Here is a 26193-nt window from a genome sequence, read left to right on the forward strand (position 1 = left end):
AAGGACACACACTTGTAGGGGGATGACTGGAGCAGTGCTGTGAAAGCCTTTCATGAGGCATCAAAATCAAGATGCTTTGTGTCAGGTTGGCACAGGACTGTGCTGCAGAATAATGCACTTGAAATGATTAATTTTGTTTGACTGTGTGTCCAGCAGGATCCTGCCTGGGGCCTGGGTCCTGCCCGTTGTGTCATTTAACCTGTGAGTGACAGCCCACAGCCCCAGGCCTGGGCTTTCATTTTCTTGAGTGAAATTCTGCCATAAAGCAAAAACAAAATTAAAATAACCATTACTTTGAATGTCCACATCTCTTTCTTTTATGTATCCTGACATCAGGCATCTGATCTGAGAGGTAACAAGCTGCTGCATATATCATTAAATGCATCAAGGAATCTTCTAATACTGTCACTGAAGGAGGGGCTGGGGAGAGACATGATCCTCCAGCATAAGGGAGATCTCCTCCCAGGACCAGGTCTTCAGGCTGTGGGACACCAGCACAAGGTAAGCCAGGCCATCCTGGCAGAGAGGGGCCAAAAGGTACCACGAGAGAAGACAGAAAGACTCAGCCAAAGAGCTCCTTCTCAGCTTGCTTTGATCCAGGATCCTTTTGGGCTTCTTGTAAAATGTCCTGGGCCAAAGGATTCTTGTCTCCAGGACAGCAGGCCTTTTCTGAAACTCCCTGTATGCCCAAGCCATGTGCATGTCCAGCACACAATAATTAAAAAAAATAATTAAAAGGAAGAAGAAACTGAGCTGGCAGCCTCCCTTCCTGCAGTGCCACAGTCAGATATGCTCCAGACCCTGCTGTGTGAGGGCTGTGCCCACCCCTGGGAGGAGATGCCAGGAGTGATGTGAGGGCTGCAGCTCTGCCTTCCCCTCTGTGCTCTGCAGGAGGAGTTGGCAGCGCTAACTCAGGTGACAACTGCACAGCTCCTGCCAGAGCCAAGCCCGGGGTGCACCAAGCAAAGCCATCATCCCGACCACGTGGAAAAGCAGGAGAGGCTGCCTGCTGATCAACAGCGTGGGAATAGCTCCCCTCCATCGGACCCTGACAGCTCCAGTGAAATGGAGCTGGGCAGTCTCTGCCCGTTTTCGTTGTTGCCGCTGGATGGCAACAGACGTCAAGCAGAGATCGCTGTGAACCCACGCTCGCACCTGCTGTGCCCCACCTCGTTACTCAGGGCCACGGCCGCGGGGTCAGCACGCCCGGCAGAACCCCAGAGAGCTCCAGAGCGCCTGGGCTGGCAGCAGCACAACCAGCAAGTTTGCCTGGGGTCGGGCTGAATGCGGGCTTTTCCTTTGCACAGCCTTTACATGCCTTTCCTGCACTCAAAATCAATTTTTCGCCATCCAGCCTGGCCTTGAACACTTCCAGAAACACCCAGACTCACCAAACCCAACTCCTCCTCCTCCTTCTCTTATTTTTGTAAATGCATCCTCAAAATCTTTATCCTTACATTTCTGAGAGGCGCAGGATCACATCCCTGATTGCACCCTTTCCCTGGCACAAGGCAAGTAGTATTTAAAAGGTGAGATGATAATTTGTTCCTCTTTGTCCTCCAGACACCTGATGTACAAAATCAACCTTACAGTTCTGGGCTTGCACCATCTCTGCTTAAGCCTAAAAATTATTGTTGCTAGTATTTATTTTTTCCCTGAGAGGTTGCCTCTTTTTTTGCTGGTATTCATTTTTTCCCTAAGAGGTTGCCTCTTTCTTTGCTGGTATTTATTTGTTCCCTAAGAGGACGGGCAGGTCAGCGATGCTGTGTGGATTGTCACAGGCGTGCCCAGCTTCCACCTGAGGGCATCCTGTGCCTGCAGCTCCCCCTGCTCCGCACTTCAAACCTCTCCCCTGCAAGGAACAGGCGCTTCTCCCTCCCCCTCCTCTCAGCAGCGCTGCAAAAACCAACAGAACATCTGCATTTACCTTTCTGCTTATTTAAGAACGGCAGTAGCAACGAAGCCAACGGACTTTTTCTGCCAAAGTCCTTGGAAGACACTTTATTTTGGTTAACAACAGTTTCTTCAATGGGTTTCTTCAGATTTACTCTTTCCTTCAGCTCCTCGGTGCTGACGGCAGAGGTCGGGGGCTCAGCGCCTATTTTTGGCGCAACAAAGGAGCTTTTCAGGTAGGACGAGGACTCCGCCAGGTTCTCCCTGTTCATCCTGCTCTCTGTCATTTTACCGGCCTCGTAGTCCGAGGCGTCAGTGCGCGAGTTGTTCTCTTCCTTGATAATGTCCATGACCTTGGGCTTCATCAGGGGGGAGTCCTGCTCCCTCTTGGGGCTCTCCTCGGAGGCCGACGAGGCATCGCAGGACTCGATGATGAGCTCGCTGTCGAGCTCCGCCTCCCGCTCCTCCCGCAGGATGCTGTACTGGATGGAGGGCGAGGCGGGCGACGGAGGGGGCCCCCCGATGTGGCTGAAGGTCATGTAGTTGGAGTGCAGCACCTCCTCGGCAGCCAGGGGGTCCTCCGAGACCAGCTCGATCTCCGAGTCGCCCGACTCGGCGCTGCTGGCGTCGTGTTCGCCGTGCGGGGCGGCGGCAGCGCGGCCGGGCTTGGAGCGCGGCTCCCGCTTCTCCGCGGGCGCGGCCGGAGAGCGCTGCGCCTCCGCGGGCTCGAAGGAAAAGCTCTTGGCTTCCTTGATGGCACTGATGAGTTCGTCCTCCGACAGGCTGCCTTTGCCCTGCGACTCGGAGCCGGACGGTTCTGCCGTACAGGAGAAAAAAAAAAGAGGAAAAAAATAATTCTTATTTTCTAGCAGCTTAGATTTTTATCTAATTGTATACTATATAATACATACTATATAGTATAATATAATATAATATACTATGTGTAGTATAATATATACTATATATAGTATATATTAGAGATATGTACTCTATATATATAGATAGATATAGTATATATACTATATATACTCTATATACTCTATATACTCTATATACTCTATATACTCTCTATATAGTACATATATATACTCTATATATACTATATATACTATACTATATACAATATATCTAGTATGTAGTATCTATATCTATATCTAGTATCTATATATATTATAGATATAGTCTCTATAATATATATTATATAGACTAGATATCTAGTAGATATAATATGCATTATTATATTGTATATACTATATATATCTAATATATATTATATAATATTATATAATACTATGCAATAATATAATACTATAATTAATACTAGAATGATACAATTATATATATCTAATATATATTATATAATTACATATTTTATGTATTAGATATAATTCTATATATAAAATGGAATTAATTTTTAATCTAATTATACAATACTACCCAAACCCATTAAAAAAAAAACCTCACAAAAAACTAACCTCTACCCTAAAACCTCCATCTTACTTTAGATACATTAGTATATTTTAAAACCTTAAACTCTAAGTTTTCTACTATATAGTAACTATATATAGTTTAAATATAACTATAGTTAATTATTAATAGTTTATTTTCTACTATATAGTATTACACACTTCTATTCAAACTACACACCTATAATCTTAATTCTATCATTCAATTTTAAAAACCTTCTCCATAACCTCAAATCAAATACAACGTTCTCTTAAAAGTCAATACCTATCAACATAAAAAATCTAAAATTCTCAATAACCAGAATTCCAACAGGACCCAACACAACAGATTTCACAGCAGCACATGTTCCTCTAGCAGGGCTGGGAGCACAGGCACAAAGTCTCCCTGTCTGGGATGACTCACAGCAATGACAGCTTGAGCTTACACAGCATCTCCCATGCAGGTACTCCTTATAAAAGAAGCATCACATTCTGAAGAAAAAGCTGAGGTACAAGGCAGTGCTGGTCACTGCTTGACCAGTGGCTCAGCAACGTGGTTTTAACCAGGAAAATCCTCAGTCAGGAGGAGCATGGGCTCAGGACACACAAGACAGCATCAGGTTGTCACCAACAGATACTCATCTGTTCTGGGGACAAAAACACACATGGGGCTGGTGGCTTCTGCTGATCCTAACAGCCCATGTGTAGTTACCTGTAGTTTTGCCAAAATTTAACTTTCAAGTGTGGAAAATTTAAGATCAGAAACTGTTCTCTCTCTTTTTTTTTTTTTTCTTGTTTTGTTGACTAGTTGGTTTTTTTATTAATTTGGGGTTTGGTTTTTTCTCAGGGTGTGGGTGGTGAATTCTCTCTGTTTTTAGCTCAGTTGGGGCCATGAATGAAGCTAATTTTTTTTCTACTGTAATTCTTAATATCATTCTGAACTATATTAAGAAAAATAATGACTATCTCGTCACCAAAAATTTGAAACAAAACAAAAATATTAACAGCCTAGTCTGGGTTTTCTGACTGCAATTCCCCAGTCACATTGACACAGCCATCAAGCACACATGGAAATTTGTCCTCTGGGATCCTGAGTGTTCATTCCCTAATTTAAAGCCATTATTAATGTGATGGGGTCTCTAAGTGGCACAGCAGGTTGTGAGGAGTCAAGAAATCCACCAGGAAAATAAATCCCCAAGTTTCCTCCAGCAGATGCAGGTGAAGACGTCCATGACAGGAAAGTGCCTGCAATGTACCCACAGGGCTGGGTCCCACAGTGGAGTGGAGGAAAGTTTGCAGCCCACAAAAATGACACAAAAATGTCCTTCTGCACCCCAGGCTGTGGTCACAGACAGGATTCAGGTGCTGGTGCTGTTACACCACACTCCCATCTGGATGCTGGGAATTTTCTGGTGCATTGGGAGCTCGTGCATCCTCCTCTGGCTGCAGGAAGCTGCACTGCTCTGTGACGGTGATTGCAGGGGTCCCAGGGTGAGGGGAGAGATGAGAAAGTTGACTCCATGTTCAGAAGGCTTGATTTATTATTTTATGATATATATTATATTAAAAGCTATACTAAAAGGATAGAAGAAAGGATTTCATCAGAAGGCTGGCTAAGAATAGAAAAGGAATGAATAACAAAGGTTTGTCTCTGACTGAGACAGTCCAGACTGGGATTGGCCATTAATTAGAAACAACCACTTGAGACCAATCCCAGATCCACCTGCTGCATCCCACAGCAGCAGACAATCATTGTTCACATTTTGTTCCTGAGGCCTCTCAGCTTCTCAGGAGGAAAAACCCTAAGGAAAGGATTTTTCATAAAAATCTCATGTCTGCTCTGCTCCCCTGCATCACCACACGCGAGCGTTTTCTCCCAGAGCCGCGCTGAACCCGGCACCAGCCCAAGCAGGCATGTGACTTCCAGCCCTGGTAGCGCAGCAACGCTGTCCCTGGGCTGCACCCTGCTCCTCCTGTGCTGGCAGAGTGCAGCTCCCAGCCCTGGCATTCACCTTGTGAATAAAACAGCCCTTTGTGGCCAGCAGCAGGGTGTCACATTCGCTGCTGGCACTGGGAGGTGGATAAATACCCACGGCCTTTCAGTGCAGAGACAGATTGTGTCTTCCTTCCCCAGAAAGATGAGGGCCAGAGATTAAAAGCAAAATGTTTTCAAAAGTCTTGATCCAAGCAGGGGGTGCTGGCAGCTTTGCCAGAATGCTTGAGGGGTACCTAGGAGCCACGGCTTTGCTGGGTCACTGCGTGGGAATAGCAAGGGCAGGTTTTAAATTTCTTCATCACTTATGAATGTGGGATCTGGGCATGGAACATTCCCAGCTGCAGGAAAGGAGGGAAAATCCAGAGGAAACACCCTTTGGGAGGCAGCCTCTAGAAGGAGCTGCCTTCTTCTTTCCCTAACAGGATGGACGAGCAGTTTGGATGGGATACAGATCCCCAGCATCCCCAAGGCAGCCTTGAACAGACACCAGGACTGAATATGTAACAGTGCCTGAAGTCCTTAATTACCTTGTAGCAAAAAGTGTAAATCGATGAACAGTGGCACGTCTCAGGAGCAGTGTGTAATTTCACTCAGTCAAATAAAAGAAGAAAAATGTCATGGCTCTAAAGTCTGTTCATTAAACTTTCTGGCTGTTGCAGGCAGAATAAATTCACAGCTGTGGTGGACTCTGTCTCCTTTTCCTATGTGGAAGTACACAAATGCTCCTCAGTTTTCTGTAGGAACCCAATATTTCTCCAAGGGAAGGTATTAGTTTGGGTGCCAGACTCCCATTTTAAGGAAATTCTAGTTGGTTTTTTTTTAAATGCTTCTAAATAAAATGGAAGCAATATAAGTTTCAGCTTATGGGGGATGTTCTTTGTCAAATATTCATTGTTAAAGGATTTTGATCCGGGACACTGAAATTTAATTTTCAGTCTAAAAATTGGGTTTTCTGTCACAAAACTTTAGTTATTTTTAAGGACTATGTTACTTTTATTTTTTAGCAGTGTATAATAGGGAAAATGAGGAATAAATATTATGGACTACTGCAGTAATCAGGCAGCAGGAAAAATGTATAAACATGGGGTTTTGATAACCCCCCCAAGAGCAATCAGGAGTCTTTTAAAGAGATTGGCCTTTTGTCCTCCCAGTCTGCTTTGTAAATGAGATGACAGCATTTCCCTCCTCAGCACTTTATAAAATCAGCCCTTTGACATGAAAACAGCGCTGATTTTTAACAATTTCACCTTATTTTCTGCAGGGGCAAAGAGATACTAAGCCAGCCATTAAAATTTTCATAATATCAACCCAGTCAGTTGCATTGCCCTGATCCCACACACCTCATTTCCCCTGGGGAACCAGGGCAGCCAGGGTGACCAAGAGACCCCCAAACTACCAGGATCCAGCTCAAACCTTGGCCTAGATGAAGATACCCCAGTGATGCTCACAGGGACACATCTTCCCCTGAGGAGAGACCCCTGAGGACTGGGCTCAGCAGGCCTGGATCCCTTTCCATACAGAAGGACAGTGTGCCATGATGGGGAGCAGAGTTTGCCTCCCCTTCACTTTGGCTACACAAACTGGTGCCAGAGGAGAGCACAAACACCTCTGGCCATGGACACTTGTCAATGCCTGTCACTGGCGTATTTTATGAAAAATCCTTTCCTTAGGGTTTTTCCTCCTGAGAAGCTGAGAGGCCTCAGGAACAAAATGTAAACAATGATTATCTGCTGCTGTGGGATGCAGCAGGTGGATCTGGGATTGGTCTCATGTGGTTGTTTCTAATTAATGGCCAATCTCAGCCCAGCTGTCTGGGACTGTTTCGGTCAGTCTGAGCCTTTGTTATTCATTCCTTTTCTATTCTTAGCCAGCCTTCTGATGAAATCCTTCCTTCTATTCTTTTACTATAGTTTTTAGTATAATATACATCATAAAATAATAAATCAAGCCTTCTGAGCATGGAGTCAACTTTCTCATCTCTTCTCTCATGCTGGGACCCCTGTGATCACTGTCACAAATGCCCTCTCTCACCCAAAAATCCATGGTAACTCTCCAATGTGCAGGGTACAATTGCAACCACTTCTTGAGTAGCAAAACCCACAGTGCCCTGCACTGAGAGCAGCATTACCTGTGCCAGAGGAGGGTGGTGTGACAGATCCTGGGCTGTCATCCTCTGGCTCTGACACTGTCACCGTCGGCACCACCTCATGGCTCGGCTTCAGGCCGGCGTCCGGCTGAGTCGGGCTCGGCTCTTTGCTGGCAGCTTCCTTGGTGCTTTCTGTCTCAGTGAGCGTGATCTTGACAGGGGTTGTAGCCACAGAGGGACTGTGCTGACCCCCAGACTTTCTGTCTTCCAGCAGGTCTTGTTCCTTGGCTGCCTTTGTGCTCTCCGAAGGCGTCCGTGGAGGTTCGGCGGCGTGGCTGGACCCCACGGGTGTTCCCCGGTACTCATCACTAAGGCCTGGGCTCTCATCTTCTGAGTCAGAGTCATGTTTTTCTTGGTACTTTATTTCTTCTGATCTACTCATGTCCATGTATTTGTAAGCTTCTACTTTCATGGGATCTGCTAAGGTTTTGTCGACTTCAGTAGACTCTGCAGGAGTCATCTCTATTCCCGAGTCTGAGCTAAACAAGCCACGGGACTCAAACCCAGTCACGTCTTGAACAGGATGGCCCAGGGCATTAAACCCCTCTGTGCTGCCCGAGCAGGGAATGGGGGTGTTCTCCTGCTGATAGATGCCTGTGAAATAGGTGGAGTCCCGTGGGGTGGTGTAGTGGACATCGGAGATCAGGGAGGTGTAGAAGGAGCTGTCCCCTCCGTTGGCAGTGGAGCCGTAGTCGAAGAGATGTGACGAGCCTGTGACACCTGAAACACACACACAAAAAGCAGGGACAGTCAGACACAGGTGCCTGCAGGATTCCTGCATCAAGCTTTCTGCAAAGCCACACTCACCCCCCTGCTGGGTTTAGATTTGGTTTGTGAACCAGACTTGACTTTGCTTGCAAGCTCTTGGGGGCCTGTCTCTTTCTATGCCTTTGGGCAATACAGTGGCACATCTGTCACACAAGGCTTCCAGCTGCTGTTCCATCTTAAAATTGCTATAAGGATCCTGATAGTAACTAAGTACTCCTGGCCAGTGTTTACCCAGCCTGTAAATAAAAACTTCCGGTGATTGCAACCTCACAGCATCCCTCACAATCCAACTCAGGGGCTCAGCATCCCATGCCCTTAAAAGAAATCTAATGTCCAATACCAAATCAATATTTCTTTCTAAATACATAGAACTGGAGGAATTTCATCCGAAGGAAACTTTTCATTTCTAGACAGAAATTGAGAGGGCAAGTTGGCAAGCAGATTTAGATTACATTTTCTCTTAAAATTCTCTAAAATTTTCTCTTAAAATTTCTCTAAATTTGTGAAACACTGGGGCAGAGACTCAACATCCTCATTTAGTGATTTCCACATGTTCAGAAAGCTGTAGTCTGTGTGCATCATCTAGAAATCACACTGGCATGAAGGTGGTTAAACCCATGCATCATTTCCATGCCTCTAATTCCCTGTGCCACGCTCTCAGCTCCTCGGGATGACGCTAATTAAATTAGAAACAGCGGCCACTCTCCCTCTGCAGCATCCATACAAAGCACAGCTCGAGGAGAGGAACAGTGAGATCCCCTGCCAGGGAGGCGGGAGAGAGGATTCCTGTGGGGGCTGAGGGAATGGGAAGAGGAGGAACAAAGCCAATGTCTGTAGGAGCTGCTGCCTATGGGAGGGAGCAGCCTGTTAACCCCTCGTGTGCTGAAGCATCACAGGAGCTGGCTGGCTTTCTCCAACCTCTGCTCATCACCTGCAAGGGATGGGAGGCTCCTGGCCTGCTCCACACGTGCCTGGGCTACCACACACAGTGCAGACTTCATCCCAATACTAAAGGGACATTGCTGCAGCTGCAAAGCCAGAAGCTGGAGCATGTCTGTGCAAAAGCTCCTGAGGTACCTGCATTTCAGTGTTTCCTTCCCCCTTGCACACACAGAGACTGATACCATCTCTAAACACCACCACAACTGCTTTTCCCCACAGCCCTCCATGCATCAGGCATGTGCAGCTCATTTAGGGAGCCCTGAAGCAGTATTTTCTGCCCTGTAATACTTCAGAGTTGTAGCTGAAGGCTTTATTTTGCTGCACAGCCTCACTGGATTTGACCCACATATACACCCCAAGCTCTGCACAAAGGCAGAGTGATCGTTTCCCTCATCTTATTTCTGCGTTGTTCGGTGTTGTGATGTCTTACAAGCAATTTCTTTTCCCTGGATCGCCTCTAGGCTGGGAACAACATGCACCTCCCATTACAAGGGGAAACCTGGTAGCACAGGGAAAAAAGCAACCCCAAAGTGCCACTCCTTGCTTTTCAGCCTGACTGTGCTACCTGCTCCTGTGTCCTCATCCTCCCTGGCTTTGTGTGCAGTCCTCCCTGCTAATCTGCTCCTGAATACACGGTGCAGGCAGCAGCTCCATCCCCACAGCCAGGGATTTGTAGCAGCCTTTGCCACAGGAGAGCACAGAGCAAGGGGTGCTGCAGGCAGCAGGTGGAAAATCATCCATTCCCAGTCATTCCCAGCCTTCAGCACCGCACAGAACTTTTCATAGAAATATTGATCATCGAGGCGAGCTCTTGCCTCAGAGTGGTGAGGGTCACTGTGGAGATGTGAACCTGCCTTACTTCTTCCTCTCTATGCACCTTTACATTCAACTGTGCCATTCACATTCTCTGAAAAAATCCCTTCGCCCAGGACTTTTTTCCTGGGAAGCTGAGAAGCCTCAGAAAAAAGGAAAACAATTCTGATCTCATTTGCTTCTCCTGTGTTGTGCTCATGTGGAATGTGTTGGAGATTGCTTACCCACAAGTGATTGTTCCATTGGATTCTGCCGTGGGTTGTTTTGACTCTTTGGCCAACTGGGGCCAAGCTGTGTCAAGACTCTGGAAAGAGTCAGGAGTTTTCATTATTAGTTTTTTAGCATTCAGTAAGTATCCTTTCTGTAGTCTTTAGTATAGTATAGTATTCTTTAATATAACATAGTATAATAAAGTAGTAAATTAGCCTTCTGAGAACATGGAGTCAGATGCATCATTCCTGCCTTTGTTGGGGCATTCCCTGCAAATACAATTTTTTACTGCTCCAAACTTCACCTTCTGTTTTCCTGCCAGCTCACTCAGGGCTGCAAGATGCTTTTGTGCAGGCAGATCCCATCCTCACTGCTCCCAATAACTCAGTCCTAACAGCAAAGCTATGTGAGATTGAAGCCTAAGGGGAAAACCACAGTGAAACCAAAGCAGAATAAGGGATAAACTGGGCTGCCCAACACCCAGGTTCTACCTGAGCTCATCCAGTGCCTCGCAACGACAGCTCATACCCAGAGCACATTTCTAAAGGGTCAGTAAGCAAAAAGGGAAAGGTTCTCTTCCTTGCCAGTGCTCTTCTTGCTGAACTTGCCTTTCTGAAAATTACCCATGAACAGGCTTGGATTTTCACAAATGTGTTGGTTAGCTGGAATTATCTGGTGCGTTGTTTACGCCAACATATTCTAGACTTTGAATTGCTGACTACAGACCATTCATGCCTGTTGCTGCCAGTATCTGCTGTTTGTAATTTACTATTTGTGCTGGGTGAGTGGCTGTCTAAATCACAGGGTTTCAGGGCTGCTCTTTCACTAAATGCTTCCTCACTGCCTCCTGATACAAAGCCCACTGAATCCAGTAGAAAAGCCCCACTGACCCTGAGTGGCTATGGACCAGCTCAAGATAACCTTGGAATACTTTCTGCTCACAAGGAATACACTGTCACAACACCATCAGAGGGCAAAAATCCATTCCTACAAACATCCCACTATTGCTAGGAGAGAGGAAGCACAAACAGAGACAGAGGAGATTGAAGCCACTGCCAAAGCAATATTCACAGATGCTGCTCACAGCTTTCATTTGTGCTTTGTCCACAGTGCATGGGAGCCAGAAGCACAAGCATTTGCAGCTCTTCACCATGCTGATCAATAGAGCAGTGAAAAGGTTTCTAATGCATTTGTGTCAGGTGCTACATAGCAGGAGTTATAGCCTGAGCAGCTCACAGGAGTGATAAAGTGAGCTCACGGTGATAAAGAGAGGTGGAGAAAATACCATTCTAATCTTTAGGTTATTCCTCAGCAGAAAGAAGAATAACCCTGAAATAGTCATTGACACAAACATCACATTTTCAAACATCATATTTTCAAATATTACAAACCCAGTGCTGTAGCAGATGTTAACACAGCAGCTGATTTAGAATGGAATCACTGTCAATCATAAACCTTTTTGTTTATGCAGCAGCTTTGCAAATAAAAATGAAACCAGAAAATGCATTTCCTACTGGGACTGAGGAGGAGGGAGGGTTACAAGGTATGTGAGCAGAGAGAGGGCTCACATTAGCAGGACATATGGGGGATCCCAACTCTCTAGGCGACAGTAGAGTCAAAAGCACTGAAGACAGCTGAAATTGCCTAATTAATAGGATTTAATGTAACTCCCTATTTCCACTGGGATTGATTTACAGCCATTGCCAAAACTGCCTCTCATGTGGGATGTGTGAATCTCTCAGCTATTAGACTGGCTACTAAAGACATGGAAACTGATAATAGCTGAGCAGATTTTTGCTGAAGAATAGTGTACTCAGATTAAGCAATGCCCTCTCTGACTTTAAGTTTATTTGGTTCAATATCCGTGGGAAGGAGAAGCCTTGAATAGCACCGATAACAGATGACAGTATCAGGTCTGAATTCACCCTTGTTACAAAGGTTGGGGGTTTTTTAATCTGGATTTCACTCAAAACTGCCCAAAAATTTGCCTGCCAATTCAGGTGAAGGAAAGCTATTCAGCTCCTGAGAGCAGCAGTTGTGCTTTCTTGTAACACGAGCCCTCGGGAAATAATTTCACTTCCTGCAACCAGCTAAGAAGTAATGGGTCTGATTCAATCACTCCAGCCCAGCTGAGATGCTCAGCAAGTTACATGTGTTTTCATCAACTGCAAAGGAAAAAAAAAACTTTGGAAAATGACTGCTTTGTTTGCTCAGAATAAGTGGATGCTCCAGAAATCCTCTCCTGTGGAACTGGATTTAGAGATATTTAGCAGTTGACGCAGGAAATAATTTAGAAATCATTGGTTCCATGCAGAGTAGCTCTTAATTTAAGAAAGGCAGCTCAAGACCAATTTGGATCAAGGCAAGCTGCTCTGCTGCAGCACACTGGAACAGGGAACAAAAAGTTAGCTGAGGATCACAGTCAAGAAAAAGAGCAGATTTAAATTAAACTGATTCCTTTTTTTGCCCAACTAGGGTATTCTTGGCCTTATTAAAATTGATCACTTCAGAATACTGTGCTCAACTTTCAAGAAAATAACCTTATTTCATATTAACCTGTCAAGCTTCACATGCTGCTCTGGTGATCTTCACTGGCACAGACAGAGTGACATTTGCTCAGGTGTCCCTGACCAGAGCAGGAAGGTTGGAACAAGATGAGCTTTAAGGTCCCTTTCAACTCAAACCATTCCATGATTCTGTGATGTGAAATTTCAGTTCCCCAAAGCTGGCAACCCCTCAGTGCAGGATTCTGCATTTATTGAGAGTCACCGATTTGCTCAAAATTAATAATTTTTCAGAAAAAGAGAGGGGAGAACTGATCTTTAATTAGGTGATGCAGCTTTTACAGCCTGGAGCTGTGCAGAGAAGACAAAATCTTTTTGGTTGCAATGGGAGGAATCAAGGTTTCAGCGACCTTTGCAGACAAAAGCAGAACAGTGGGAACAAGCAGCTTCCAGCTACTTCCTGTAAGTCTTTTAAATAGCTGGCTCTGACTTTTTGCTTTGGGTATTGAGCTTCAGGAGTCATTACTGGCTGCTCCAGTGCTGCAGAGATGAAAGCTCCCAGAAGCAGGGAGCTTCTTCCCAGCTCTCTCCCATGTTCACCCAGGTCCACCCTGTCCAATTTCAACATTCCCTGACCTGCAGTAATTAATCAATTAGAGATATAATTTCATTTTTATCACTCAACCATCACCATTAGGAAAATGTATCTTCCTGCTTTCTTCTAAATGCACAACAAAAGTAGTTATTAAACAGTCCTGCCTTTCTTTTCCGTACCAGATTTACAATTTTGTCATCAAGCACTAGTAAAAAGCCTTTGCATGACCTTGGCTTCTTTTATTCCTCATTTACACTTAAAAATAAGGGGGGGGAAAGGGAAATAATTGTTCCTGGTTTTTGACCCTGATACATGATGTCTCATTGTGTCCTTTTAGTTCCCCAACTCAGTTACTTTCCTTTTTAAAACTCATAATGCCTCACTGCATTCTCATCTGTATCCATACACATTGTTATGCAGGTGTTCAGTCTTACATCACTTTTCAATCCTCTTTCCCATACCCAGACAGACCAGCAGACCCAAGTCTGTCTCCAAATTCAAAGCACACCGTTTTCTTGGATCCAGAGCAAGCTGTTCTTCCCTCTCTGCTTGAATTCAAATTCAACACAAACCTCAGGAAAGTCCAGATTTCCCAATATCCTTGACTAGTGCCTTCCTGGCAGTGGCAAGGGCAGCTTGCACGAGTGGCAGAGGCATCTCTCAACCCCAGCCCAAATCGTGCACTGCTTCAAAGGAATCTGGCCACCCTCAGGGATATTTGAGGGCAGCACTTGGGAGTGATCTCTCTGTTCTGCAGGATCCTTCCGCGTGAATTTTCCAGCCCCAAACACTTCAATTTCCAAACAAAACCCAAAAGTACTTCAGCAATTGTGCACCAACTCGAGCAGAGCTTGAAACCCAAATGGCTGAGAGCTCAAAGAGCTGAGATGCTCACAGAGGCACCACTGTGCAATGGATAACACCACTGGATCAGCTCCCAGGTCCCCTGGATTTGCATTTCTCAATGGCTGGTGTAGGAATGTGCCCCTTGTTGACAGAGTGGCAAAACTATCCTTTGTCCTCCTAAAAAGGAAAGAAGCCCAGAAGTTTCTCTCATCCATTAGGTGAAAAGCCACCTCATAGGACCCTGGGGACTTCACCTCAGATTTAAGGATGGCTAATTGGACAGAAGCCAAAAAGTGCCGCCTGGGCAATTAACTAGAAAAGGACGTGAACAAAGAAACAAACTGCTTTAGTAAAGTGTTTTACCAGGAGCAAGAATGGCTAGCACCTGGCTGGGTTTTTCTGTTTGTTATTTTGCCTTTTATTAAACCTTTTTGTTTCCAACACTGCAACAGAAGCCATCCTGCTGCTTTTATGCCTCCAAGGGTAGCTGAGCTACCATGAATGTGTTCTAGGCTTCCGAGAGCTTATTAGACCTGGCTCCAGGAGGTTACTATAACAGGCTGGAGCTGTCAGCCCTGAGCTATCCCACCTCCAGATGCACTGGGCTAGACAGAGAGAGCAGCGAGCTGCCTGCAGGGGAGCTGCAACGGGGCGTGCATCCCTGCAAACAGTGCCAGCTATTCCCAGCTGCCAGGAGATGGTGCTCTTAGTTTTAGCTCGGGATCCCCAAACCCACTTTACAGGTCGGCAATTTCCTTTCCTCCAGAACTCTCACCATCCTGTCTGCAGCGCGGGTACATCCCCACAAATGACATTGGCAGACACGGACGGCCGCACCCTGAGAGTCGTTTGGGGATTAATTTGCACAGTAGATGCTGCAGGAAAACCGGGTTGTTAAAAATAGGTTAGAAACTGTTGTAAAATAGTTGATAGATCATTAAGCATGTGCTGTTAGTTTGGTTGTTATATTGCAAAAGGAGTTAAAAGGGTAGTTATAAGAAATACGTACTCAAGGTACCATAATACACCTAAGGGAAGTGCACCACAAGCCAGCCCGGACAGACCTGTAATGGGCCAATCAAGCACCTTAAACCTTCATGAAAATGAAGGATCCAAAAAGAAACCAATCCAAAAGGACAAAAAACAGGACAAAAAGGGGCTTCTGACCCACTGAATCCGCGTTGCTCCATCTGGGGCATCGCTGCTGAGCAGCCCCAGCGCCGGCGCTGCAGCATCCTGGATGGGAACGCTCCTGCTCGGCCCGAGGGCCCCCTTGCTTTAGGCCTTTCCTTTTCTTATAATAAATGCTGAAACCACCTTAGTACCAGGAGCCTGCTCTCGTTTTTAACAGGATGGTTCAGGAGGGTACCTGATCCTATTCTGTTACTGCACCCTGTGGTTCTCTACACGATCCCGAATGTGCTGGGGACACAGAAAGCAGCAGGAAGGCGGCTCCTCACTGCCTCCAGCTGCTGGCAGCCTGTGCCTCAGCTCCTGGGACAGCAGGGACCCAGTGCCTCAGCTCCTGGGGACAGCAGGGACCCAGTGCCTCAGCTCCTGGGGACAGCAGGGACCCAGTGCCTCAGCTGTGCAGATTATCTGTCTATCCTAGGGTGATGTTATGATGCCTGTATCCCCATTGTTGTGCTCTGTTTATGCTGGATATTATGTTCTGTGCCTTCAAGACTGCTCTGAAGAGTGAAAGTTTTGTTTTGGTTTTGTTATGGCTGATAACAAAACTCCCCCACGGCTGGTGGGACACACAGACGGGGCAGTACATAGTGCTGCTTTTGCTTTTTGCCTGGCTTTTGGCTTGGCTCTTGCTCTTGCTTTTTGCTCCTGCTCATTAGTTAGTTTAGCTCAGCAGTCTGAATTTTCCCTGGACTGTTTTTCCTTTCCCTGTTTTGGAACCCCTGGAGCCTGCTCCGGGCTGGGCCCTGGGAACACCCAGAGTTTGCTCCCTGTGGCTGCAGCAGCTGCCCCAGCGCCGCAGGGACTGATCCCAGAGCCACCACCCCAGGAGAGACTTTGTGAATTTGTCATCTCTTCAGAGCGGTGACAGAGTGCTGTCACCTGGGATTGTTCATTTTGTGTGCTGGGGGTGCTGTGCCTGTTCAACAAACAGGTTCTTTCCACTTCTCTCCCAGGAATCCTTCCCAAACCGGTTGGGGTGAAGAGCTGTGTGGGTTTGCTTTCTGGAGGGGCCCCTTTGGAGGCTTTCTCCCAAATTTGCCCTAGAACACGACACCATCCTTCCCCTCCAGATCCCACAGCGACCACAGGAAACATTGCCACAGCAGTGCTGACTCCTGCACAGGTGGGAGGGCAAGAGGACAGCATGGAAAGAACAGGCTCAATCCCATTGACACTCTGATTACCCAAGTGATTTCATTGGAGTGGCTTCTGATTCATCCCCCCCTAAGATAGAAGCAAGTCCTAAATTCAAACAAGTTAATGTAAGATTTGGTGCATGGAAAACCTCTCCTCCAGGTCATTTTGCAGAGGATATGAGTTACCACACCCTCCTCGCTGGAGTGGCATCACTTTTCCACAGCTTTAGCTGTAAAGAGGCATTGCAGCTTCAGGATCCAGGGATACCCAGTCTCATGATAAATATATGGGGGAAAGGGGGTCAGCTGGGATCCCAGCCCCCAAAAACCTTGGCTGCTGAGGATCAGCAACCTTGAGCAATTTCCCACCCTGTTGTAAGCACAGAGACTGGAGCAGGGAACAAATCCCTATCAGGTTCCAACCCTTAGAGGCCCTAACACTTTTGGGAGCATCAGCTTGCCTGGTTGAGAGTCTCCCCTCAGCAGCTGGTGGTAGGTCACCACCGTGTTTTGTTCTCCCCCTGGACCTGCCTGGGGGCTTTCCTGTTGCCCCAGCCAGCTTCTGGTTTCTTCCCACAGCTGGGAAGGCATGGATCAGGTCCTGGCTCTGCTCTGGAGTGCTACAGCCTCATCTGTGGATGGGATATGTAGGAAACACTGCTGAGCTTTTAATAAGATTAAGAAGGTCCACTCCATCCCAGCAGGATATTAACAGCATTGGTTTTTATGGACACAGGTGCTGCAGCACAGCTGTTATTGTTTCCCTGTCAGTGCCTCTCCAAAAAGATATCAGGGTCCACTTTTTGCTGCTGTTGAGAGTGTCATGGTGCACCCCAGACCAAGCCAAGTCACACAGGGCAGCAGAGCTTCCAGCTTTGGTGGTGTTGAACATCCTCAGCTCCCTTGGGCATCCACAGGACTCTGGGGCTCACAGCACCGGGCAGGGGAGGCTGAGCAGGTGCCCCAAGCCAACCATCAGTGTGCAAAGTGAGCCCATCCTAAATGATTCAGCACTTCCCACCCCCACCTGCCCTCGGGGCTTTCTGCTTCAATAAATTGTCTCAGAGAACTCCAGTTTGACCTGGCAGTAAAACCCTGGCAAAAGGTCTGTGACAGCCCTCCACGGCACTCTGGGCAGCATGAAAAATACAGAGCATTTTAAAAGGAGGCCTGAGAAAGCACAAGAATGGTTTGAAACGTCCACAAATTTGCAAATGCTGCTAGATGTCCAGCATTACTTAAAACAAAAAATATAGATGAATATCATTTAATGAGTTAACAAAAATCTGGTTCTTGTAAAAAGGTTTTCACTCCAGTGATAGTAAGATGACTGGTTGATAGGTTTCAATGACACCATGATACTACCTAAAATACCTTCAAATGCAATTTCCTGAGGATAATTAAAGTCCACTTATAAGATTAATTCTTTCTTATTTCACCATAGTCACATTTTCCCTAGAATGATAAAACTTCACTGAGCTCCACGACTTAAATACTCCAAGCACTAAGTGAATTAGCACCTAAATCATGCTTTTCCATTACCTGAAATGGAACCCAACTCCCTTTAGAGCAATAGACTCCAAAGCATCTCACAAAAATCTGGATATGTTTGGCTAAGTCTCATTCTTCTTTTAAGTCTTAAAATCCTCATTTCCAGCATGATTCAGGAAATTCAGCTGCTCGCTGCTTTTACCCCTAAAGCAGACCAGGTTGTCCTCCAATCTCCCTTGCAGAAACTCCTCTCCTGGCCAGATTCCATCCCTGGAATTCCCTTCTCAGGCACCTTCAGCCCATCCAGCCCCACCTTTGCTGGGTCCCAGTTCCTTTTAAATTCACCTTTTCATGATTGTTCCAAGTCAATCCCCAGCCACAGATTCCAACTCAGCCTGGAAAATGGAGAAATTCCAAAGCCAGCTGCTTTTGATGCTGAGCTAAACCTGGGACAGAAATCACTGCTCTGCAGCTCCAGGCTCTTCTACAGTGAGGGAAAACCCAGTGCTGGAGAAGAGCTTTGCTGAAATACAAGTTTTTTAGTAAGAATCTGGAGGGACTGCTGAGTTCTCTCTATGCCTTTCACAGAGAGGCCACAACAAATAGTGGAAATTTCATGGAAAGCCATGTATAAAAATGAGAGAAAAGGCAAAAAGGGTTGTCTTGCACTTGGACTTGGCTCCCCATCCCCCAAGGCTGAATCCACTCCAGCTGCATGAATCTTCCAGGGAGACAGAGCCACAATTGCAAAGATGTTCAGCTGAAATCACTGAGGGCTCTCGAGAGGAAAATTAATTTTGTGACAATGCCTAACACCTACAGCGATGTGTCAGGCACAGTAATTCAGGGAGAAAACCAGATGTCAGGCACTGCAGGCTGGGGTACATCAGGAGTGACTCCACCGAAGGAACAAGAGTTACACCCGCATCAAACTGTCACCAGGGACGGAAGTATGAGGCCCTGGGAGCCAACAAATAGAGTCTGAAGACAAGGCATTACTGGCCATAAATCAGGATCAAATCTAATGCCCAGGGGACAGCAGGGAAATCTAGGTCAGAGAGGACACAACAGTGCCAGGCTGAGGCAGGCAGACACAGAAAAATGTCACATATCATCATCAAGCTCTCTTTCCACCCAAGGTTTTCCCACCTCAAGATGACTTGCTCCAGAAAGGCCAGAGGACCAGGTGTGCTGACTCCTGGTGTCTACCTTTACATTAGGAAAAGAACCCTGTAGAGCACTGAGCAGGATATACAGAATATATAATATCAGAAAATATTTAAAGAAAAAAAGAGAGATGGGGAGGTTCTGCAGAACAGGTGAGGCAGCAGACTCTGATCCAAGAGCTGATGGGGTTTCCTTGCACATTAAGGGATTTCTCTCTGTTTTTAGAAGGTGGTGCCACCAAGGATGCATCTGAAAGCCAATCAAAAAAGTTTTCAAAATTATATTAAAAGTTAAACCTCTCAAACCAGTGCAGAATTTGGGGCAGAGCCACTGCAGTCATCAATCAGCATCAACCTGCTGGCTCCAGCTTCTGCTTGAGGAGGATGGGGCCATGTGTGCTATAACTAATGCTAGAAATGTCCTTGCCTTCAAGGTCTCTCCTTTCTTTACCTGCCACTGTGTCTCTTCTCCTGTAACAGAGGAGCTCATTCTAAACAGAAACAGGAAAATCCTCCCCAGATATCTCACCCCCTTGGAGGAGATTTTTCAGACCTATCCCACCCTTCACTCTACGTTACAGAAGAACCAACACAAGTCCTTCCCTCCCTTTACTGTGAGTACATGACACCAAAACTGCTCACCTGGATGCTGAGGAGTTTAAACTTTCTGTGCTTAAAGGCACAGACCCACAAGAGAACACTGCATTTTACCTGAGGTCATGGAACAGGCTTCCAAAATTGATTGATAGCCCTGGGATTACGGGTGTGTAGTTGGTTAGAAGTGTGTAATATCACAGAGTAGAAAACTTTGAGTCTGGGATTTTAGAATATAGAAATAAAGATGAAGCAAGATGGACGTTTTAGGGTGGAGGCAGATTGCTCTTCTTTACCTTCTTCTTCCTCCTCCTACATGGGTTTGGGTGATGTTTTGTAATTGGACAGAAAGGTCCGCATTGCGAGCTTCCAGGGATCAGTTATTGGGTTAAAAGGGAAAACACTCTAGGTGTCCTTTCTTAACTGGATAGTTTAGTCTTAAAAGACCTTGTGACAAGAGGCAGTTGGCCATTTTGTGCCTTGCTAATGAAAAGCTGCAGAACTCATGGTTGTGAGGCTGATAAGAAATAATAAACACCTGATTCCAAACATGAACTACCATCCTGAGTGCCTTCAGTCCAGACCCAGAGAAACTGATACTCACCCACCCAGGAGAGCAGCCAGAAAGTCTGCTCAGAGTGAAGTTATAATTAAGATTTCAAGGAACACAGGTTAGTTTGACTGTCACCTGTGGCAGTACCAGTCGTTGGTTTCTCTGGGTGTGGATTGGAGGCACTTGAGACAGTAATTCATGTTGGGACTCAGGTGTTTATTATTTCTTATCAGTAAAACAGCCTCACTGCTGTGAGTTTGGCAGCAAGGCACAAAATGGCCAACAATCTCTTGTTACAAGGTCTTTTAAAACTAAACTATCCAATTAAGAACTGACACCTAGATTATTTCCCTTTTTAACCCAATAACATCCCCAAAAGCTTGCAATGTAGACTTTTCTGCCCAATTACAAACTGCCACCCAAACCCAAGAAGAAGGAGGAAGAAGAAGCATGAAGAAGAAACCCAGGATGACACCCTGTGCCCTCCATCTTGCTTCCATCCACAACACACTAAAAATCCCAAAACCTCAATTTCTCACCAACTGATACACCTAGACTGTCTACAATCTACTTCACACCTTAGTGTATTCTAGTCTATTCTGGAGTTTAGGAAATTTTCTCCATGAATGAGGGTCAAAGTCAGTGCTCCCCTGGGGGTCAGGGCACCCCAGAGCAGACAGAGAAATATTCCTGGTGCCCTGGCTTTCCACAGTCACCCTCCCTAAAAGCCCAGGAGATGCTCCTGCTCCTTCCTTCCTTCCTTGCAGGGACCCAGCTGCCCATAGCTGAGCTTGGTGGTTAAATCCCAGCCTTCAGCAGCGTTAATGACAGCAGAGCCTGCACTCCTGAAAGCTTTTGAGGCTGTGGCAGAGCAAGCTCGATCCAAACCACCCATTTGCTGGGATTGCTGTGTGTGATTAAAGCAGGAGGGGGGCAGCAGCGCCAGGACCAACCTCCCCGTCAGGAGCTTCTCCTGGAGCTCAGCTACTTCTTTGGCTCTACGAGGGAAAGGCTGGGGATAATTACACAGGTCCTGACAACCTGGTGCAGCTCTACCAGAGCTGGGTCAGGCCCCAGCAGCCTGTGAAGCTGCAGGGAAAGGCAGGAGCAGAGCTCTCCTATTGCTCTCCTGTCACCCCATGCGTGCGCCGGCAGTGCTGCTGCCTCATCCACACCTGCTGCAGGATTTCTAGGAAAAGCTGCAATGAAAACTTCCATTTTCAGGCACAGGCAGGTCTGTTTTCCTCCAAAGAAGGCCCCTTTCCCCACTGGAACACCCTGCACTCCCACCTGGCCCTAGAGGAGGCAGAAGGCACTGAAATAGTTTCCTGTGCAGGTGAGGAAGTTTCAGATCCTGAGCACCTGGAAGTTTTGGAGAGTAGTTAGAGAAGGAGCTCTCAGATGCAATCAGGGGAGGTGATACTGCTTGAAGAGACAAGGTAAATACATGACCTCCAGGGCAGTTCTCCTGCTTCAGGCTCTAGCAGGAGCTGCTTTTGGAAAACAGCTACACACCAGTCAGAATTGCATCTGTGATGACCAACAAGGACCCTTCCTTCCCAGCAGATGCACCAGGTACAGCACTTCAGCTGAGGAGAGAGCAGCTTCTAGAACAAGTTCTGGACAGGACATCTCTGCAGATATTGCTGATTCACCCACAGGTCTGTGCCACAATGATAAAAATGTCCCCAGAGAATATGAAAATATGGCAAGCAGTTTTTTCTGCTCTGTTTTCAAAGGGATAGGAGATCCAGAAAACTTCAGAGCAAGTGAAGCACTTTATCCTCTGGGAAAAGCCCATTTTTAGAGTCCACCACTGTCACTGAGCCAGAGGGCATTTGGAAGAACATCACTTCTAGATTAGCTTAAGCATTAGAATCATAGAATGGGTTGGAAGAGACCTTACAGATCATCCAGTTCCACCCCTCTGCCATGGGCAGGGACACCTTCCACCATCCCAGGTTGCTCCAAGCCCCAACAGACCCAGCCTTGAACATTTCCAGGGATGGGGCAGCTACAGCTTCTCTTGGCAACCTGTGCCAGGGCTTCCCCACCCTCCCAGGGACGAATTTCTTCCTAATCTCCAATCTCACTTCACCCTCTGACAGTTTGAAGCCATTTCCCCCCGGTCTTGTCAGTCCATGCCCTTGTAACCAGTCCAGATCTCTTGTAGCCCTTTTAGGTACTGAAGAGCTTCAATCAGGTCACCCCAGAACCTTCTCATTCCCAGACTGAACACCCCCAGCCCTCTCAGCCTGTCTCCAGAGCAAAGCAGCTTCAGCCCTTGGAGCATCGTGGTGGCCTCATTCCAACAGTTCCATGTCCTTCCTGTGCTGAGGATTCCACAGCTGGATGCAGCTTTCCAGGTGGGTCTCACCAGAGCAGAGGGGCAGAATCCCCTCCCTCAACCCAGTGCCCACACTGGTTTTGTTGGGGCCCAGGACACAGCTGACTTTTTGTGCTGCCAGCACATATTGCTCAGTCATGTCCAGCCTCTGTGCTTCAAAATAAAAATGTTTAAAAATTTAATCTAATAGCCTTCTCGGCTATAACACTGGCTCTAGGCAGCACAGGAAAAATACTGAGTGTGGGAAACTTAATTTTCTCTTGTAATTTTGACATTGGGTTCCCTCTGGCAATCAACTCATAACGTCCATACAGGATATCAGTCAGATGGATAAAGTCATAACAGGGGAATTAAAACACCAAGATGGCCTGGAGGGAGGTCTTTACAAGCAGTATCAGATTCTGGTAATCATTCATTGCATTACAAACCTCAGCCAGGGTGCTGTGAATGCCTCAGGGGGTGGCCCTGTGCCCAGGGATGCAGAGTGCTCCCCTCAGCAGGGAGGGTGTGGGTGCAGTGCTGAGCACCACTGAACGCCCTGCAGGGCCCTCAAGGAGCCCAGAGCCAGCCCAGAACAGAAATAATATAAATAGGAGCTCATGCACTCACCCTGCAATGCAAAACAAAGTCCATGACAGGGATGGACAGGGCAGGAAGAAGAGACCCCATTATTTATTTGTACCTTGTCCTTTAGAACAGGAAACCCAGGAGCTGGGCATTTCTGTGGGTTGTTTTCCCTGTTTAGGAGGATAAAACCAGAAAGATGCAGAGAAGTGACAGAAGATGTTGATGGCACAAGCCCTGGAGGGCGGGACACCAGGGACCAGTTTGGAGGAGGGAATAACAGATAAATTTACATTGCACAGCAAAGGGAAGGGAGGGCAAGAACAGGATCACAGGCTATAAATATTCTCAAGGTAAAAGTGAAGGGAGAGAATTAGTCACAGTCTTAGAGGATGGGAGAAAAAGTGGCTTGAAGTTAATATATAAAATTAGGCTACATGTACACAAGGCATATTTCTTGGTGGAAAAGGGCAGGGGGGTGAAACAGGGAGCACGGGGTGCCCATGCACCATCTCCCCATTACAGCACATCTGGATGAGGGAATAAATTCCAGTTCTGCCCTCTGACAGGGCTCCAGATGTCTTTTCTTGGCACCACCATAAACAGCCCAATTTTGCCTCTTGTAACTTAGCACTGCAGATGAAAACTGGGCAAATAAGAGACTCTTCACTTTAGCAAGAGAGAAAATTGAAGGGGAGTAATTCTGCTTGGAACTGAGCTGTAACAGATTTTTTTTTTTTAACGATTTTTTTAACGTGAAACAAAAACAAACCAATAAAAATCATTCTAGGTCAAATCAATTTAATTTGACCTGAAGCTAAATGTCAGATCTGGTTTACAGCAAACTTCTAATACCAAAAGGGAGCTGCTGAGCATCAGGGTCCCTCATGGCTGCACATGCAAATTGGTGCATAGGGAGGATTCTGGAGTGTCCTTGATTTTCACTCTCCCACCCCAGCTGCACCTAACAGGGTCCAGCTCCCTTCAGAGCCCGAGGAGCATCTTTTATCTTCCACCCTAACTTTTTCCCCAAGTCCAATCATTCCAGCACAGCACCCACACAAGTCCTAAATCCCACAACCAAAGTCCTAAATCGTGCTCAGACCCATCTTTGCTCCCAGCATTTTGGATTTAAGCCCATGAAATTATTCACCACATCATATAGTTGCTATAGCAACATCCTATTGAGTATTAATATAAATTGCTGTTCCAAAATCCCATCTATTGGAAGGAGTTGTGCAGCAGGGGTAAGAGACATCTTGGCTTTTCATTTCCCATTGCTCCCAACAGCAGATGATCCAGGCACTGGATCAACCATATCCTGTCTTCCTCAGTGCTATCAGTTGTGGCACAGAACTGTGGAGGGCAAAAAGCAAAAGGAACCCCACTTTGAAAGGCCCAGCTTGTCCAAAGCTGCCACTTCACAGCCAAGTTTCCAGAAGTGAGCAAAATATGCTCTAATTTAAATACAGGCAATGAGGATTTTTGGTAGCCCAAGCAAATATATTAAAACAGAAACATTTTCCCCTCCTTTTTTGACAAGAATTTAAAGTATGATGCTGCAGAGGTTTAATTTTTCAGTAGAACTTTCCTTTTCACTAAGAAGGACAATAAACACTTTTTTTCCCTGATGCTGAATGTCAGAACAGTGCACATTCCTCAGCAGACATGAAATTAGGTTAGTACAGAGCTGAGGATGGACAGAGAGCCCTGGATGGAGGAAGAACAAGGCTGCCCATGTTCTAACACAGAAGTAACTACATCCTCCCATGAAATTCCTCTTCCAAGTGGAAAAGTGCCTTTGTGTGGTTAAACACAACCAATTTGTTAGGCAATGGCTTCCCACAAAAAGTTAGGGATTCCAAGGAATTTTAAATAGCATTTGATGCTTTCTTATCCACATGGCTGAGGCTCTTTCCTTACAGCCCATCAGATGCTCACATCAGCCATGGGGTTTTAACACAAAAAGAGCTGCTGAGGCCCACACAGCTCCCAGACTGACCTGAAATATCCAAAAAACCCGTCCTTTTTCTCCTTTAAAAACTGGAAATGGGAGAGATGAGGGAAGTTGAGGATAGGAGACAGCATGAAGAGCATTTCCAGCAAGCTATTTATACCCTCCCTGGCTTGAATCCACTTACCCTGAAGCCATTTAACACTGTATAATAGTGTGAAAGGGTCTTCATGTGGATAAACATTCAGGTCTGTCACTGTAAAGCACTCACAACATATGGGCAGACTCTTCATTTCTAACATTTTCATCCATTGAACTACATCAGATGCAGGCTTGAGGATCTTATGTCTGATTTCTGAGCAAGATGACAAGTGTAAACAGCCATTTCAGTGAGGTATTTCTGTCTGCACATCCAGCAGGCAATAAAACACCTCCCTTTGGCTGCCAGCCCTGCTCCTGAGCCAAAGGCTGTGCTGGCAACCCAGGTCAGGGGTGCCTCTGGGGATCAAGAGTCCCCAGAGAGAAAAGGAAGAGGAGACAAGAGGGAGAACAGGCAGCACTGGCTAAGAACAGGGAAAGAAGTATTGGGAAAATAAATGTTGGGAAAGAAGAAAAAGATGAGGGGTGGAGGAGAAGGATGGAAAGCAGAGGCAGGGAAGGACACTGATGGGAAGGGAGAGAAATAGGCAGAGCAGGGTGAGAGTTAAATGGAAAAAAAAGAATGATGCAGGAGAATTAGAACAAAGCCATGGGAACAAAGGACAAAGAAGGGTAGAGAAGAAAGGAGAGACAGGAGTATGAAATGGGAAAGAAAAGAAATTTTAGAAGCTCTAGGATAGACACACAGACCTGTCCCTTTGTAGGCTCTGCAGATTACTACATTTGTTCTTCCCTCATTCATATTTACCCAACATGCAGTTCTGGGATGCTAGTTTTAACCATGCACAAAAAACACACAAGGAGCTTTTCTCACTTCCATTTTGGAGAAAGGGCCAGGCACTTCCACAAGGCAGATCTCTTTTTAGAATGAATTCAG

The 26193-nt window shown here is 46.3% G+C and overlaps 1 protein-coding gene across 1 annotated transcript in view; it reads right to left on the bottom strand.

Moving 5' to 3' along the window:
- The window catches only part of RTN1 (reticulon 1), a gene marked incomplete at its 5' end in the record, with an annotated part of 123108 nt that overhangs the window by 43622 nt on the left and 53293 nt on the right, over positions 1 to 26193 (bottom strand). The window contains 2 exons of the mRNA XM_084207382.1: positions 1928 to 2710; positions 7463 to 8200. Coding sequence (XP_084063508.1) covers positions 1928 to 2710; positions 7463 to 8200 — 1521 coding nt within the window. The remainder of the gene's footprint in view (positions 1 to 1927; positions 2711 to 7462; positions 8201 to 26193) is intronic.

This window comes from Fringilla coelebs (assembly GCF_963513975.1).
Source record: "Fringilla coelebs genome assembly, chromosome: 6".
Classification (NCBI taxonomy): domain Eukaryota; kingdom Metazoa; phylum Chordata; class Aves; order Passeriformes; family Fringillidae; genus Fringilla; species Fringilla coelebs.